This window comes from Alligator sinensis, unplaced genomic scaffold (assembly GCF_000455745.1).
Source record: "Alligator sinensis unplaced genomic scaffold, ASM45574v1 scaffold267_1, whole genome shotgun sequence".
NCBI lineage: Eukaryota > Metazoa > Chordata > Crocodylia > Alligatoridae > Alligator > Alligator sinensis.
This window is the reverse complement of record NW_005842100.1, coordinates 22,116-38,562: the sequence shown is the minus strand read 5'-3', so window position 1 is coordinate 38,562 and position 16,447 is coordinate 22,116. Positions and strand designations below refer to the sequence as shown.

At 44.1% G+C, this 16,447-nt stretch overlaps 1 protein-coding gene across 2 annotated transcripts in view; it reads right to left on the bottom strand.

Moving 5' to 3' along the window:
- The window catches only part of TDG (thymine DNA glycosylase), a 21,081-nt gene extending 4,640 nt beyond the window's left edge, over window positions 1-16,441 (bottom strand). For both annotated transcript variants that reach the window (XR_003094225.1, XM_025204883.1), the window contains exons 1-9: window positions 15,157-16,441; window positions 12,560-12,708; window positions 8,612-8,829; window positions 7,809-7,878; window positions 4,557-4,692; window positions 4,392-4,474; window positions 4,217-4,311; window positions 1,845-2,016; window positions 1,378-1,506 (exon numbers count right to left, since the gene is read on the bottom strand). Coding sequence is in view for 1 of the 2 variants with exons in the window: in XM_025204883.1 (XP_025060668.1) it covers window positions 1,378-1,506; window positions 1,845-2,016; window positions 4,217-4,311; window positions 4,392-4,474; window positions 4,557-4,692; window positions 7,809-7,878; window positions 8,612-8,829; window positions 12,560-12,623 (967 nt within the window). In the remaining variant the exon portion in view is untranslated. The remainder of the gene's footprint in view (window positions 1-1,377; window positions 1,507-1,844; window positions 2,017-4,216; window positions 4,312-4,391; window positions 4,475-4,556; window positions 4,693-7,808; window positions 7,879-8,611; window positions 8,830-12,559; window positions 12,709-15,156) is intronic.
- Between the last annotated feature and the right edge of the window lie 6 nt (window positions 16,442-16,447).

The following is a 16,447-nucleotide window of genomic DNA, read 5'->3' as shown; positions in this document are numbered from 1 at the left end:
AGTGCTGGGGTTAGATGATCCCAGCCAGATGCCTACTGAACCCTCTCTTAAAGACCCCCAAAGTAGGGGAGAGCACCACCTCCCTTGGAAGCCCATTCCAAATTCTGGCCGCCCTTTCCGTGAAGAAGTTCTTCCTGATATCTATCCTAAATCTGCTCTTTGTCAGTTTGTGACCACTGTTCCTTGTTACCCCAAGAGGCGCCCTGGTGAACAGAGCATCTCTGGTTCCCTGCTGTGCCTCCCCTAATGAATTTGTAGGCAGCAACAAAATCACCTCTCAGCCTTCTCTTGTGGAGGCTGAAGAGATCCAGATCCCTCCGTTTTTCCTTATAGGGCTTGGCCTGCAAACCCTTAACCACATCCTTATTAAGGCACGGCGCCCAAAACTGGATGCAGTACTTCAACTGTGGTCTGACCAATACCACATAGAGGGGAAGTATCACCTCCTTGGTTCTATTTGTCATGCATTTGCTGATGCAAAATAAATTGCAGTTAGCTTTGCTGATGATTTTGTCACACTGATGATTCAAGTTCATCTAGGAGCCCATTATGACTCGGAGATCTCTTTCCGCTTCTGTGCTGCTGAGAGGGTCATTTCTCAGCCAGTACGTGTGCTGGATATTTTTATTCCCTGGGTGCAGCACTCTGCATTTGTCCTTGTTGAACTGCATCGATTGTGTTCTGCCAACTTTTCCAACCTGTCCAGGTCTGCCTGCAATTGTTCCATATCCTCCGGTGTGTTCACTTCACCCCGCAATTTAGTATCATCCGCAAACTTGGACAGAGTACACTTCATGCCCACATCCAAGTCACTGATGAAGACATTGAAGAGTACAGGTACAAGGACCGAGTCCTATGGTATCCCACTGCCCACATCCTTCTAGGTTGATACCAACCCATCCACTACTACTCTCTGAGTGCGACCCACAAGCCAATATGCCACCCAACGGACTGTGTAATCATCCAAGTCAGTGTCTTCATTTATTTATAAGAATGGGATGAGATACCATATTGAAGGCCTTCCTAAAATCCAAGTAAATGACAAAAGCTGTTTTTTGAAGATTGCCAGGATGGATGACTATACCACCTCTGGGGAGAGCCTGTTCCAAACCCTCAGCACTCAACTTACAAACAAGTTTTTCCTTACGTCTAGCCTGAAGCAGTCTTCAGTCAGCTTGTGCCCGTTATTTCTTGTCCTCCCCTGGGGGACCTTGGTGAATAGATGCTCCCCCAAGCCCTGACGTATGCCCGTAAATGCTGTTGTACTGCAAAGCCTTAGAAAAATCAGCTATGGAAGCTGCCTAGAAGGGTAGGAAACCTAGAATATATTCAAGTTTAAGAATTTATGGATTAAAAGCCACAAATACAAGTTTTTACCAGTTCCATCTGAAGAGAAGTTGCACTGTTCACTCTCATGGACTGTTCTGTCACTATAAGCACCTCCATATGCCGCTTCATATCCTGGATCATATTTTTCTTCCTTAACTGCCATCTTTTTAGCATCCTCTGGAGAAACAAAAAGAAAAGGATTCAACCTGTTAATGTTCAGAATAAAAGCAAGCCATGATCATTTTGTCAGACAACCACACAGCAAAATAATACATATCTCTTTTACTTTGCAGTCATTTCTCCTCTTAGAAAAATAAATACAATTAGGGTTTCAAGAAAAAAATTTAATTCTACACCATCTGGTTTGGGTGAGCTGAAATAAATCTTCTTAATTAAATATACATCTTTTTTGTGTCTATTTTGATTAATGCTGGTTGCTGTTATATATTACACCAAATATGATGACATGGCTATTGCATACGTTTTAAGAAAGGATTATCAAAAACCCACTATACCTTGTGCAAGCTGTAAGTCAAATGTGTACTCCACCTCCTGCACCTCTGTGTTTGGTGCAACGCCTTTCAGCTGATCCCTTAAATCTTTGAGCTTTATATAGTAATGTACTTTATCTTGCGCACGAGGAAACTGGGCACATCTTGCACTGGATGATGGCATAACATAGCAGAGCTTTACAAGAGACAAAGATCAGTAAAGGCTAGATTAGATATGCTGTCAAGCATGCAAAAGCTGTTAAAGCATCAAGAACTGACTAATTAAATAGCTCTGTACAAACATTAAGTAATGCCTCAGAGATAGGAAAGGCCTCATTCCATGTCCCTTTACTAGCTGAGGATCTTACCCCAGACAAGGCAGCAGGTCTTCAGCTGTGTGAGCTATGACAATTTATACCAGTTGCTCTAGAAACTAACATTTAACACAGATACAGAAAAATGAAATCACTAGCCTAGTAAGATGCAGTATTTATGAATTAACAAGCCACCTACACATCATCTTGGGTTATTTATTTTCAAATCACATACATAATTTCAAAGTCAATGTGTCTATTGAAGAAATATTTTAAGAATAGTTTGTGGATTAAATCCATGTGTTTCCTCATGCTAGTTGGTTAGGGTCCACTTGTGTATTAGTTAGCTACTTACATTCCACTGCTGATGCAGTAAGACTAAGGAAGACCAAAGGAATTTGCCAGCTGAATTTGACAAGAGAAAAGCAGGTGTAGGGTTGTTTTGTTTTGCTCTGTACTGTTACCCCAGGAGGAAGAACCCACAACGGGTGAAAAACTGCACCACTAATATGGCTGCTAACTCCTCCTCTGCCAGAGGAAGGAACTTGTCTCCACATAGGACCCTGACCTTGGAGGCTTCCAAATGGGTTTTAGCTTCGACTTGCTGGGAATGAGGCTTGCTGATCTCTAACAAAGGAAGCCACGCAGGAGATATCACTCAGGGAGTGTCTCCTGGGGGAGTCCACCAGGAAGCAAGCAAGCTGTAAAAGGAGACCACTTGCCTGATAACCACATGGAAATGGGAAGGTTTCATCAACAGGATGTATATAGAGCAGGGATAGGCAATTATTTTGGGCGGAGGGCCACTTACAGAGTTTTAGCAAGCTGTTGAAGGCCACAATTCCTTCTCTGGCGCAGGGAAGCAGGAACAGCCCCATGGTCCCAGGCCAGAAGTCTCTGCTAGGCAGGGGTTTCTGGTTGGGGGGGCAGGGCCGGGCAGGTCCTGCCACCAGCTTCTTCTGGGTCCTACTGCCCCTGGCTCCTGTCATCTTTGACAGGCAGCTAGGAGCAAGCAAATATTAATTTTCTAAATTTTTTAGGGGCCCCGTGGCCCGGATAGAATGGCCTGGCGGGCTGTATCTGGCACCCGGGCCATATTTTGCCCACCCCTATTATAGAGCCATGCAGAATTGAGGAAAGTATCTGCTCAAAAAGGACTACAGTGGCACGACAGGAAGAAAGTAGAGCAGCTGTGCAGTCAGGAAACTGTCTGCAGGCCACCTCACATAACAGACAGTACTCCCCTCTTAACTGCCTGTGTCTGAAGTCAAGCACTGTTATGTGGCTCCTAAGAGCAGACCCCGAAGGCCTGAAGAGGAGCCGTGTGCTCCCAAGGTTGGGAGGCTCAGGGCCACCACCAGGGCCATGCCTGGTGGGGGGGGGTGGAGGGGAAATCAGAGTGACTGCCCCAGGTCCCATGCTTTGGGGTTCTTGTGGAGCTGAGCCGGCTTCGTGTTTGGCTGTTTGCCACCCTCTTCCCCCTAACTTGTTGTTCCCTTTCTTTGCCAGATGGTGCCAAATACTAGATGCGAATACATAGCTGTGCAAATTATGGCTATGGAAGGGCTCTGGCCCCCTGATGGTGGAACAGTGTTGTACAAAAGGACTGCTGGAAAGATAATAGACACCATCTGATAAAGAAAGAAAACAGTAAGTTAGGGCACTGGTTTGTCAACCTAGTGAGGAGAAGTTTCAAATAGGTTTGACAAAAGGCCTAGAGCAAGTGAAAAAAAAAGTGACAGAGTCAAAGGACTACTCTGCAAACCAGTGAAATAGAATTTAGGTGAAATTGCCATTAGAGGCATGCACAAGCGGTTGAAAAACAGCACTACACTATCTGGGAAGATGACAAAATCTCTTTCCAGGGAGGTTTTTAAGAACTGGTCAGATAAATTTCTGTCATGGATGGCCTAATACCTTTATTTAAATACGAAACCTTCATTTCCTTTGCGCTTTGGGCAAAATCTTCACTGATGTAACTTAGTTACATCTCCACTTGGTTTCACTAGCCTTGAAATAACAAAACTGGTGTTCTGTATTTCAGTTCATTGCCACGATATCTGTATAGCAGAAGGAACTTACCGTTTCTGTATCGGGGACCTTGTGTGGCTGCAATCCAAATTCCAAGTTTTTAACTTTTACTCCAAACACTTCTTTACTAAAAATTTCATAAATACCTAAACCAAAACGGAGACAGATTACACACCTGGTAGAAAGCTGTTATAAAGGATAAATTGTTCAAAGTTAAGTTTCTCACATTTTCCATTAAAAGCTGCTATGCGAGGTTGATATTTTTGCAATTTCTGCATCAGAATTCGCCCTCCTTCCCGAAACTCTTTACTAAGTAAAAGAGAGAAAACCATCATTCACGATTAAGACCACATGTTTGTTTAGACAATGGTTTGATCCCAAGTTATCCTACCTGGAGAGGTCTTTGCTACCTGGTGTTGTTCTCTCCACCATGTTTGTAAATCCAATACCATATTTTTGTGGTAAAGTGTGGTCATCCATATGGTTCAATTGTTCTTTACTCAGCCCAGACATGAAAAGACACTTCCCTGTGGAGATATAAATTACAACGTTATTCTTTCATGCACTATGAAACACTTGCAGTTGCCAGAATACTTCAATAATGCCAGCATTTTAAATAAACATGTATTTCTAGGGAGATATTAACATGACAGACACTATGTCAAAGCACTACTTAAACAAGACACTGACTGGCATATAAATACTGGAATGCTAAAGATGGACTCCAAGTTAAGCAACTTCGTTTTTATTTAAAGTAATTGTCTATCTGTAAATATTTATTTTACAACTTCCCATTACATTCATGGCTTTTACTTAATCTAGATAGAAAATTGCTGAAAATATGACACCGCAAGCATAGAAGTAGGGTCGGAAGGGACCTTGTAGATCTTCAAGTCCGCCCCCCTGCCTGGGCAGGAGGAAAACTGGGCTCAATTGACCCCAGTCAGGTAGGCATCAAGCTGCTTCTTAAAGACCCCCAGGGTAGGAGCCAGCACCACTTCCCTTGGAAGTTGGTTCCAGATCCTAGCCGCCTTTACTGTGAAGTAGTTCTTACAGATGTCTAATCTAAACCTACTCTCCAACAACTTGTGGCCGTTATTCCTTGTTATCCCAGGGGGGCGCCAGGGGGAACAAGGTCTCCCCCAAACCCTTCTGGTCCCCCCTAGTCAGTTTATAGACGGTCACCAGGTCCCCCCTCAGCCTTCTCTTGTGAAGGCTGAACAGGTTCAGGTCCCGTAGCCTCTCATTGTAGAGTCTTCCCTGCTGTCTTCGGATCATGCGGGTGGCCCTCCTCTGGACCCTCTCAATGTTGTCCACATCCCTCTTGAAGTGGGGTGCCCAGAACTGGACACAGTCTCCAGCTGTGGCCTGACCAGTGTCACGTAGAGGGGGAGGATCACCTCCTTGGACCTACTTGAGATGCACGATAAGGTCTGGTTAGCCCTGCTGACCGTGACCTCACATTGTCGGCCCATGTTCATCTTGGAGTCAATGATGACTCCAAGATCCCTTTCTGCCTCCGTGCTCTCAAGAAGGGAGCTTCCCATCTTATAAGTGTGCTGCTGGTTACTACTGCCCAAGTGCAGCACCCTGCACTTGTCAGTATTGAAACGCATCCTGTTTTTGTTAGCCCACCCCTGCAACCTATCCAGGTCTTTCTGCAGTCTTTCCCTCCCTACTAATGTGCCCACTTAACCCCAAATTTTGGTATCATCAGCAAATTTGAACAGGTTGCTTTTCACCCCATCGTCCAAATCGCTGATAAAGAAATTGAACAGTGCGGGCCCAAGGACCGAGCCCTGGGAGACTCCGCTGCCCACTTCCCCCCAGGTTGAATACAACCCGTCCACCACCACCCTCTGAGTACGACCCTTCAGCCAATTTGCAATCCATCTGACTGTGTAGGCATTGATGCCACAGTCACCTAGTTTTTAATGAGGATGGGGTGGTCGACAGTGTCAAAGGCCTTGCTGAAGTCCAGAAAGACTACATCCATGGCGACACCTGCATCCAATGCTTTTGTGACCTGATCATAAAAGGCAATCAGGTTGGTCTGACATGACCTGCCCCTAATGAAACCGTGCTGGTTGCCCTTGAGCATCATCCCCAGGTTCCCTGACTCTAGATTGCATCTAGAAAAGCTGGCCCATCTGCCAATGTATTACTTAACACTGTCAGGTTACTCCCACTAGTATAACTGCATGTCTTCTCGCAGTCTCCATACTTTGATTTTCAGAGGGGACCAAAGACAGAATTCTTTAAAAATAAATTTGTTTAGGCAAACTAAGGGAGACTCTTCCCTTACATCTAGATGGGACTCCTGGTTAAAGAACATTTTTGACTAACAACTTGGGGCATACTTTTGTTTTTTACTTTGTATAAATTAAAGCAAGACTGTCCAACTTTGTTGTAACCGGGGGCTGGATCTTGACTTCCTTAAGATCCTCCCACCAACCATGCAGGCTGCACCTGCAACCCCCACTCACTGCACATGGCTCTCTACCCCAGGGGCTATGCCAACAGCATGCTGCCGTATATCCCTTGGGGGACCGCCATCTTCTCTGACAGCTACAGCATTACCCCTGAAGAATAAGTTACACTGGTGCCCAAATGTCAGCCCACTCATTTTTTACTTATGAGAGTTGGAACAAAGAAAGGTTGAGAAATTGCAGCAGCCAGTATTATGGATGCAATGAAAATGAATTACACAGTTCAGCAGTTTATATGTAAAAGAAACTACACAAATATACATAGGAAGGTATAAGGTACATAAATATACATAAGAAAATAATATTTTCAGAGTACAAGAACCATAATTATTTTATAGAAAAAATACTATAAGAGACTCTTTTGAAGGTGCATGGTATGATTCTCAAGGGAATAAAAATGCTTAAGAATCCTCAGCAAGAAAAAAGAGAAAGCTCAGGGTTGACACTCAGGGTGGAGGCACAAACTATGTGGAATATTAAATAAGTTCAGTAGGCTCATGCTTCATTCACCAAGGAGCAAATTTATGTGCCCCCCACCCCATGTGGAGGTTTTTATGCTACTGAATCTTAAACTAGCTGTAATCCACAAGCCTGGACAGCACAGACCAGCATAAATGCTGTCTAACATCAAGAGAGACATGGGGTCCCAGACATGCAACCTTCTTATAAACTTCCTCTTGGCTGGACTCCCCTCTTCAGTGTGACAGTTGGTGTGAATCCCAATGGAAACGAACCTACGCGTCTCCAGTCCCAGGATGCAGAACTTTTCTTTTTGAACTCTGCTTGTGTAAACATGCATGTTAGGCACAATGTAGCCATAGCTAAAAGTCTTAATGAATCAGGGCCTATGACACTGAGTTAAGTCCAGTAAGTTTTTTCAGTTATACAATCTAATTATGTTTATATAGTAATTATTTATCTGCACGTATAAACATGATGTACATTGTGACCAGGACTATTTGTTGATCCATCTTGATTTTGTTCTGGTTTGGGGCTTTTATGTTGACAACTGTAACAGAAACTGCGCTCATCATTAAGTCACTCTTAGATAATTGTAAAACTGTTAAAAAATGTGAAGACACAGATGCCCTAATGATACAATGCCTCTAATTATGACAGATTTCTGCAAACCCAATAAAAGAAATAAAACTTACAAAAATGATTTCCAGGTCCAGGGTAATGATGCCCTTTGTAGGCTGCCATCAAGCCTGGGTTTATGCCAATCTATAGGGCAAAATATTAATTAAAACACAGATTAAAAAACATGACCATTAAAATAGCAGATGTGAAAAAGGAATGTGCTTATTAATAAATTAATAGAGTTACATTACACATTTTCTGTCAATTCTACTGGCAGCTATTCAAAATGATAATTCAATTAATAATTTTCAGTGATGTATTTTACATCTCAATTTGAAGACTCTAGAATAATGGTATTTGTAGACCATATGTGAACAGTTTCTACTTTCCCCCACAATTAAACCCTAGATTTTTCAAGAACTAGAATTCTGTTATTGCACAGGTGTCAAAAATACAGCCTGCAGAGCACCCATTACCTGGTCCCAGAGTCTGAGTTGACCCACATGCCATGCATCAGACTGACCTTTATACCCAGAGCCCAGGATGTATGTTGTATGCAGCACCCACTCTGGCTGGCCCAGGATGCACTCAGCACCCATTCCGGCCAATCCATAACTTGCACTGCATATGGGTGCTGTATACACTGGATCCAACATTGGGCAATGTGTGTAAGAGGGGTCTGTGGGACTGATCTGGCCCATGGACCAGTCCCATGCCACTCATCTGGCCCCAAGGAGCCATATGAGCTTGACATACCTGTTACTGTAATTTAAGAAAATGCAAGTTGGCTGCTGACAAACAAGTAGCAGTAAATCATGGCTAATAAGTTACAGACTATTCAAAACATGCACAACTAAGAAAACTGAATATAACTTACTATTACAATGTCCAGATTGAAGGTCAAAATATCAGGCAGAGTCTTGGTTAAAAGTTCAGCTTCAGATACCCCATTAAAACGGTCCACTTTTCTTTTGACTTTAAAAGTATCGGTGATCTTTTCTTGTTTGCCTTTTAATTTAGCTGACTTAGGTGCTTTGGCAGCAGGCTTTTTGGGCTCAGTTGATTTGGTTTTTCTCTTCCTGCCCCTTGTAACTTCTGCAACAAAAACCAAAATATACTGGCTACATTTCAACTGGTCTACCAAAATCTATTCTTATCTTCAAAATACAGATGCAGGATAACCCTTCAGAACAGCTTCAGATAAATCTCAATGCAAGTTCTGTCTATAAAGGCCACTAGCCCTGGTCACACAGTGAAATTGGAAGTTTAAGTCTGTGCTATAGACAGGAAAAGTTAAATTAAATTAGAATCTTAATTTACTGGACATCACAATGAAAAAAAAAAGGTGTTGTTTTGGTAAAAAGATAGTTAATGATATGCTGACAAAAATCTAGGTAGAGTAACAAACACCATGGAACTGGGAGAAAAGTTCATTAAAAAAAGGTGTTTAGTTAATTTGCTGAATCATAACAATGAAAAAAAAATGGTTCTTCCTGTTGGGATTGATAAAATCAGGAGGTTTTTTACAAACAGGGCTAGGCATAATGAAGCTGCAACGTATATATTTTTCTTTGAGTTCCCTACCATACCCCCAAAATTATCTAACTGCCCCTAATAATAATCCTTCAGCCATCCAGGACTTCAATGGAGAATTTAAGTTTCAGAGTTGTGTTATAAATTCTAATAACTGAGAAGTTGCAAACTTACAAACTATATTATATACTGCAAGTCTTGTAGATCATCTTACAGGCTGAATAGTTCCGATTTTGCCCTGCTGTTTAAGAAACGCTCAGTGAAGTCCTTCTTCATTTCCACAGTATAAATATGCACTGAGCAATAACTTGATACATCAGTATGGTCACTGTAAATGCATATTTTTAATAAATCCACAAATACACCAACTCTCACAGTGAAGGAAGCTACAGTGGTTGGCTACAGAACAAACCCAGATTATAATGGTCACACAGTTAATTTCTTATGTAGAAACAAAGATCCCTTGATAATACTCCAAAAGGGAAAGAAAAGTTCATAAAATTTGTTGGTTTTTTGGGGGGAAGGGAACAGAGTTAGAAACAACAAAATCTAGGCTCCAGTAAATGATATTACAAGTTTTATATTCCTGTTCAGCTTTCAAATATGAAGGCTTATTGTTGGAAATCATAGTTTCAATAGAGTGCCATGTAAAAAGTCTAACAAGAGAAAGTGAAAGGGACAATACAAATGTCTATAATTATATATAAGGCAGTGTTTTTCAATCGGTGTGCCGTCAGACACATCCAGGTGTGCCACGGCATTCTGGGCCGGAGCCATGCCCCCTGCCTTGCTGGAGCCACGCCCCCCCTGCTGCTGCTGCAGACACAGACAGACCAGGAGTGTGGCTCCAGCCAGGCAGGGTTGTGACTCCAGCCCAAAATGCCGTCTGGCTGGCTGCAAGCCACCCCCCACCCCTGTTCCACATCTGGTGTGCTGCAGTGCTTTTTTATTTAGGTAGGTGTGCCGTGGGGCGAAAAAGGTTGGGGAACACCGATGTAAGGTATATGCCGCGATATAAACCCATGAAGTAAACATGGATAAAACTGCACAGATTATTTAGTCTGCACTTCTTTGAACAGAAATAGACTGAGGTGAGGTTTAAAACTCGAGAGTGCCCCAGCTTTTCAATTTAAATGATTCCTGAAGAGAATTGTTACTTAGAGAGTATATACAAAACTGAAGTTACCTGTGCAGACGAGATAAAATATATATTTTAAAATTCTAGCATACTAAGCATCTGAGCTATAACTATTGGTCATAACATGATCCAAGTGAGTCCTTATGCCACTCTCTTTATTTTGACGCTAATGAACAGGGCTTGAAAAATCCAAACTCCTATTTACCAGTGATAGAATTATTTACAAGGACGGTCTCTGAAATACTGGAGGCTGTGTGTGAAGCAGAACAACAGATCACCTTTTCTTCCTCTTTTACAGGAGCAAGCTGTTTACTTATACGCCAAAAGTCTCTTGAGGGAGCAGATTAAGTCTCCTTACTTGCAAAAAACAACCAGAAGAAATCTCAAACTTAGCAGACACTTTTGCCCTAGATGGTGTCATTAAAAATGGAACACCCAAGCACAGTTCAGTGACAGCTTTCCAGCAGGAAATACCAGCTATTTTCCCCTTTGCAAGTTGCTGTATCATCTTTGTCTTTCATATTTCTCCCTGGATTATTAGGTTTAATTTTCCTGGCTGGTAGGGCTCATAAGTCTCTAGTCAAGTTTTCAAGCCCAACTAATAAATTTGTGGAGACTTCACCTCAGTTTCAATGCTTTCAACACGGGTTGCTAGCCTGCAGCTAACTGCCACAAATAGCACAGGCAGCCAGCCTCTGTATGTGTGGCACATGGCAGACTAGGGAGGAGACAGGTAGCAGAAAGAAGAGCATCAGATTACACCAGGAGCATGGGGCAGGAAGTAGAAAGCAGGGCTGCAGCTTGGTCAGGAAGCAGAAAGTTGAGGTAAGGGAAACCTTTGCAGACTTTACAATTGGTCCGGTCAGCAAAGTAAAGAAAGCAACTAACATGTCCAGCTAAACCAGCAGTGAGATTAAACTAAACAGATCACAAGACCTGGTAGGAAACATCATATAACAGGGCCTTAAGATGAACCCAAACATAGTATATTATAGTTTAGATTAAGAATACTAGTACTAGTGACTGATGCAATCAAGTATACCAGATATAACTGTACTATAATAGATAAACATTGTTAAGTATTGTATCCAAGTTGTAAAAGCAAAAACAGCCTTATCAGAGATGACCTTAAAAAGGAAAAAAAAGAAAAAGAAAACAGGATGGTATATTCGGCAACATTCCAAGATGACAAAGGAAGGAGATGTAAAATCCTCTCAAAAATGTTTACAAGGATATAAATCACAGCTAACTGACACCTTCCAGGGCCAGTTAGTGAAACAGAAAAAAAGAAAAGCAAATGTATCAATTAGTGAATGTTTGTTACAGTAAACTATATTTAAACATATATTATAGACTGTAGGGAACAAAAGGGAACTCAGTGGATCCAAGCAGACCTACTTCTGGTCTGTAGGTTATTTTATTTTTTCCTGAGTCTCCCAGGGGGTACAGTGCATATTCTTGTGCTTTGGGATGTAAACAATAAAGGCTGGGCTGTAGAACTGTGTCTTGCCTCTTATCAGTAGCTAAACTACCAGTACACCTGTAATCTATTTAACACTACACTACCTAGTGATGTTCAGAGTATAACACTCATGTGTACTTCAAGAAATTGACTGTAGTGAGCTCACATCTGTGGCAGGTTGAAAAAAATAATAACAACAGTCAAAACTGTTGAATAACTGCCATACAATTACAATGAATCACAGAAATACCAGGATAGTAATTAAAAGGTTACCTGAAAGATTTTCAGGGAAAAAGAATTCTACTACCACTGTTTTACAAAACTTTTTTGAAACTTTACCAGCCTACTAAAATGCCCATTTATTTTTTAAATTCGCAATCCAAACTGACTAAAAACAATTTACCTGCCTATCAAAAAATTTTACTTGCCCTAGGACAGTAGCATCTTACAGAACTGAGTGAGGGATGGGGTGTCTTATTTCTTTATGGTTTTTTACATTACAAAAATCAAATTCAAATGCTTGTGCAGAATGTCAAAAAGAGAAAATTCAGCAGGGCAATTTAAGACATCACCCTAGAAATCGGCTGCTGGCAGGTATAGTTAATATGAGACATCACCCTAGAAATCGGCTGCTGGCAGGGATAGTTAATATAGATTTTAACATAATAAAATTATTAGTTTAGGCAACCTACCTTGAGTAGGCTCTGAAGCAAAATTTGGCTCTGGAATCCCCTCCAGAGTTTGTTGTTCATTCATAATTTCCGTGTTAGGAGCTCCAGTTATCACTTGATGGAATGGAAACGGATAAAATGCTTGGGCTTGTTGAAGAGGCGAATAATACCTTGAAGAAAAAAAAAAAAAAATTGCAAGACATATTTTACAAGCATTTCAGAATTGTTTATAATCTATCCAGTATATTACAAACTCCACACTTTTTACTATGGTTGATGCATGTTGTAGGTTATATTCTCCACTCACAGCTTTTATGATTGATAAATCTAATAAAAAAGCAGTAGAGTATCCAACATTAAATGAATAGGCTGGCAACGCTGATTAATTAATGGCTGTTAAGCATTACTAAGAATGAAAATGGCATTTTCATGTTCTTGTAATGTAAATAATGCCCTAAACAAGAGCCAGAACTTTCAGACTACTACAGACATATTAAACACATGTAGGGGTGCACCAATAAATGTTGTTTTGGGCTGTGCAAAATTTTGGCAGCCATTAAGTCTCAGAGGTGTTTCGGCCCATTTCGGTACCCGAAACACCGAATGCAAAATGAAACAGAAGGCTCTGAAGCATCTCTGAAACTAAACGAAACCATCCAAAATGTTTCAGAAATGTTTTGGATGTTTCGGAGCCGGGCTTGCAGGTAAACAGAAACAAAGAGGGAAGGGGAAGAGGGGCGGAAGGACTGCTCTGATACTGACATCTGTAGCTGGCCAGTGTCTGCGATCTGTCCCTGAGGTCCCTTCCAATCCCAGTGCTCTGGGGGAGGGGCAGCAGCCCGCTGTCATCCTGTGCACAGATCCAGGGGCCCGTGCCCCCTGGGAGGAGTCTGGCTCAGTCCCACAGCTCTCCTGGGGGATGCGGGCCCCCGAACCTGCATGAAGGATGACAGCATGCTGCTGCTGCCAGCTGGGGCCAGCGCCAGCATCCAAGTCTGCTTGGCGCAGCCTGTGCCAAGCATAGCCAGGGGAGCCGTGGGAGAAGCCGCCATGGCTGTCCTGCCCGTCTCCATCCCCTGCCTGGCCCTGCTTCCCGCACTCGAAAAACAAAAAACAAAACAAGCCCTGCCCTCACCGGCTGTAGCAGGGGCCATGGGGGCTCTGGCGCCACATGGCAGAGCACCCCCTGCATAGGCCCTGCTCCCTGATCTCCCCCTGATGACTCTCCCCCCATCATGGTGTGAGTGGAACATGGCTCGGCAGGGCGCTGCATGCTGTCTAGGAGCTGGGGCTACTGGGGCTGAGTGGTGCTGGGCTCCGACTGACTGCTGGAGCTGCCCCAGTTCCCGGACAGCACGGCGCCCTGCTGAGCCGCACTGCACCTGCGCCATAGGGCAGCTGTCATGCAGATGCCAAGCGGGGGTGGTGCAATCCCCGCTGCCCCCCACTGCCCCATGCTGCACGGCGGGGCTCTGCCATGAGCCCCCCAGAGGCCGTGATTGCCGCTGCTACAGCTGGTGTGAGTGTGGGGCCTTTTTTTAAGTGCTGGGAGGCTGGGGCTGGGGCTGGGTGGGGGATGGGGCTGGGCAGGGCAGCCTTGGGGGCGTCTCATGGCTGCCCTTAGAAGCAAATCACTGTCCTCCAAAATGGCCAAATTTGAAATCGAAATGAGACATAGCCGTTTTGCACAGCCCTACCTATTATTAACCAGCCATATCCACCAATACTGATCTGATAGCTGATATGCAGCCCAGCAGCTCAGAGAGTAGTGTGTGGTTGGTAAGTCTGTGAGGGGGGGGCAGATCGAGACCCCAATGGTGAGGGAGGGAATGGGGCTGGGGCAGGAGCTGCTCAGCTGAGATGGGGTGTGGTGTGAAGCTGTGGGAAGCTCAGCTGGGAGATGCAGGGGGGTGGGGGCTCATCGACACTGCGTGTGCCCCTGGGGGAGACATGTGTCCTCCTGGAATTGTGCATGGGGCAAGGGTGGGCAGCCCGCTGCAGGCTCCCCCTCTCCACTCTTCCTACCCCCTTCACCTCCTGGATGAGCCACCCGCAGCTCTGTCCCATTCCCTGCCGTGGCTGGGTAGCGCCTACCCCTGCCCCAGCCCTACTCCCTTCCTCACTGTGGGGGACTTGACCTGTCCCCCAACACCCCTTCCCTCCCACAGATTTACCGGTTGGACACTGCTCTTCAAGCTACCAGGCTGCATTCCTGGCCATGTGCATGCTGTGGCTGTGCGTACGCATGGGGCATTTATCGGTAACATTATTGGCTACACCAGCCAAAAGAAGCCGGTCAATTTTCCTTTTATCGGTGCCAATCTGATATAGACCGATGTATTGGTGCACCTCTAAACACATGTATAATTTTCTTGTACTTTTCTATTCCCCCATATGTTAGAAACCATTACAATCTATATTGTTAAATCTACACTAACAACTACACAGAGTGTGGGACTGATTTAAAGCTGCTGTTGGACTTAACATTTCTCAGATTTTAAAAAACACTGAAATCCTTCCTGTTATATCAGCAGGGTATGTTGTTCTATCTAACATGGAGCACAAGATATTACAGATGCATGAGTGACACAATTAGCCAAAGACAGATAAGTTAATACCTTTAATCTTTACTGTAACTGGTCATTCCTGGTCACATCAGAGAGAAATCTGACTTCCACGCCATGCACACAGAGTATCTTACTTCACATATAGCCTCCACATACATGCACAAAACTCAATACACAGAAACACATAGAACCCCTCCATGAACTCTCAGGCTCCAGGCCTTTATAATATTTATGTCATGTATACATGCAGAGACCCCACGTTCCCTGCCCCCATACACTACATACACCTTCCATATGAATAGTTCCCTCCCATATAGACCATATATATCCCATCTCCATTTACATACAGCAAGAAGTCATTTTTGGTGAAGAACCAAGTTGCTGAAAAAAATGTGGCTTTGGTCACCCCAGAGCTACGTAAAAACCCACTGCATTTTTTTTGGTGGAAAATAATTCAGGCCTAAATTCACAGATAATGACCATATGATGTCATCATTATCTCCCTTGTATCCAACAGCCGAGGGGTAGGGATGTGGGACGTCTGGGTTCAAATGACGTCCTTTGCTTAAGGCAGGGGTCAGCAACCTACGGCCCACAGGCCAAATATAGCCTGTGGATGTGGGGCTTGGCAAGCATGCACCCATGCAAACTGCAGTGGCAGCCACATCCTTGTGGATGCCAGCTAGTGCATGACTCAGGTTGGGTTATTTCAGCCCACAGCCAGTAAAGGTCAGCTATCCCTAGTTAATGGGAATTCAAGCCCCCAATCTGTGGAATGGGTACCACCAGGGGTACGCAGACAACCGGTCAGTGGTATGAGTTAACAGATTTATTATAATTACTTTATATGACAAAAATGTGCTAGTGGTACTTAAGGTTGTATCGTTTTAAATCGGTAGTATGCAATCTGTCAGAGTTCGGAAACCACTGCATAGTGCTCAACTTTTTTGACTGGTGGGCTAAATGGACCATGGGCCAGATCCAGCCAGTGGTCTCAATCCAGCACCCTGGACAGTGCTAGTGGGGTCCTATCCAGTTATGTTGATGGGACAGCCTGGCCACTCACTGGGGGGGAGGGGTGTGGCCCAGCCCAGATCCAACTGTGGGGGGGACGGGAATGTGGCCTGGCCCCGATCCAGCTGTTTTTGGGGGTCAGGGACATGGCCTGGCCCCGACCCAACTGTTTTTGGGGGGTTGGGGCCTGGTCCCGATTCAGCTGTGGAGGGCCGGGAAGTGGCCCAGCCCGGATCCGGCTGTTTTTGGGGGGAAGGGGCTCGAGAATTTGGCAGTGGGCCGGGCGCAGCGCCACCACTCGCACGCGGCCACATTTCCCGCCCCGTGG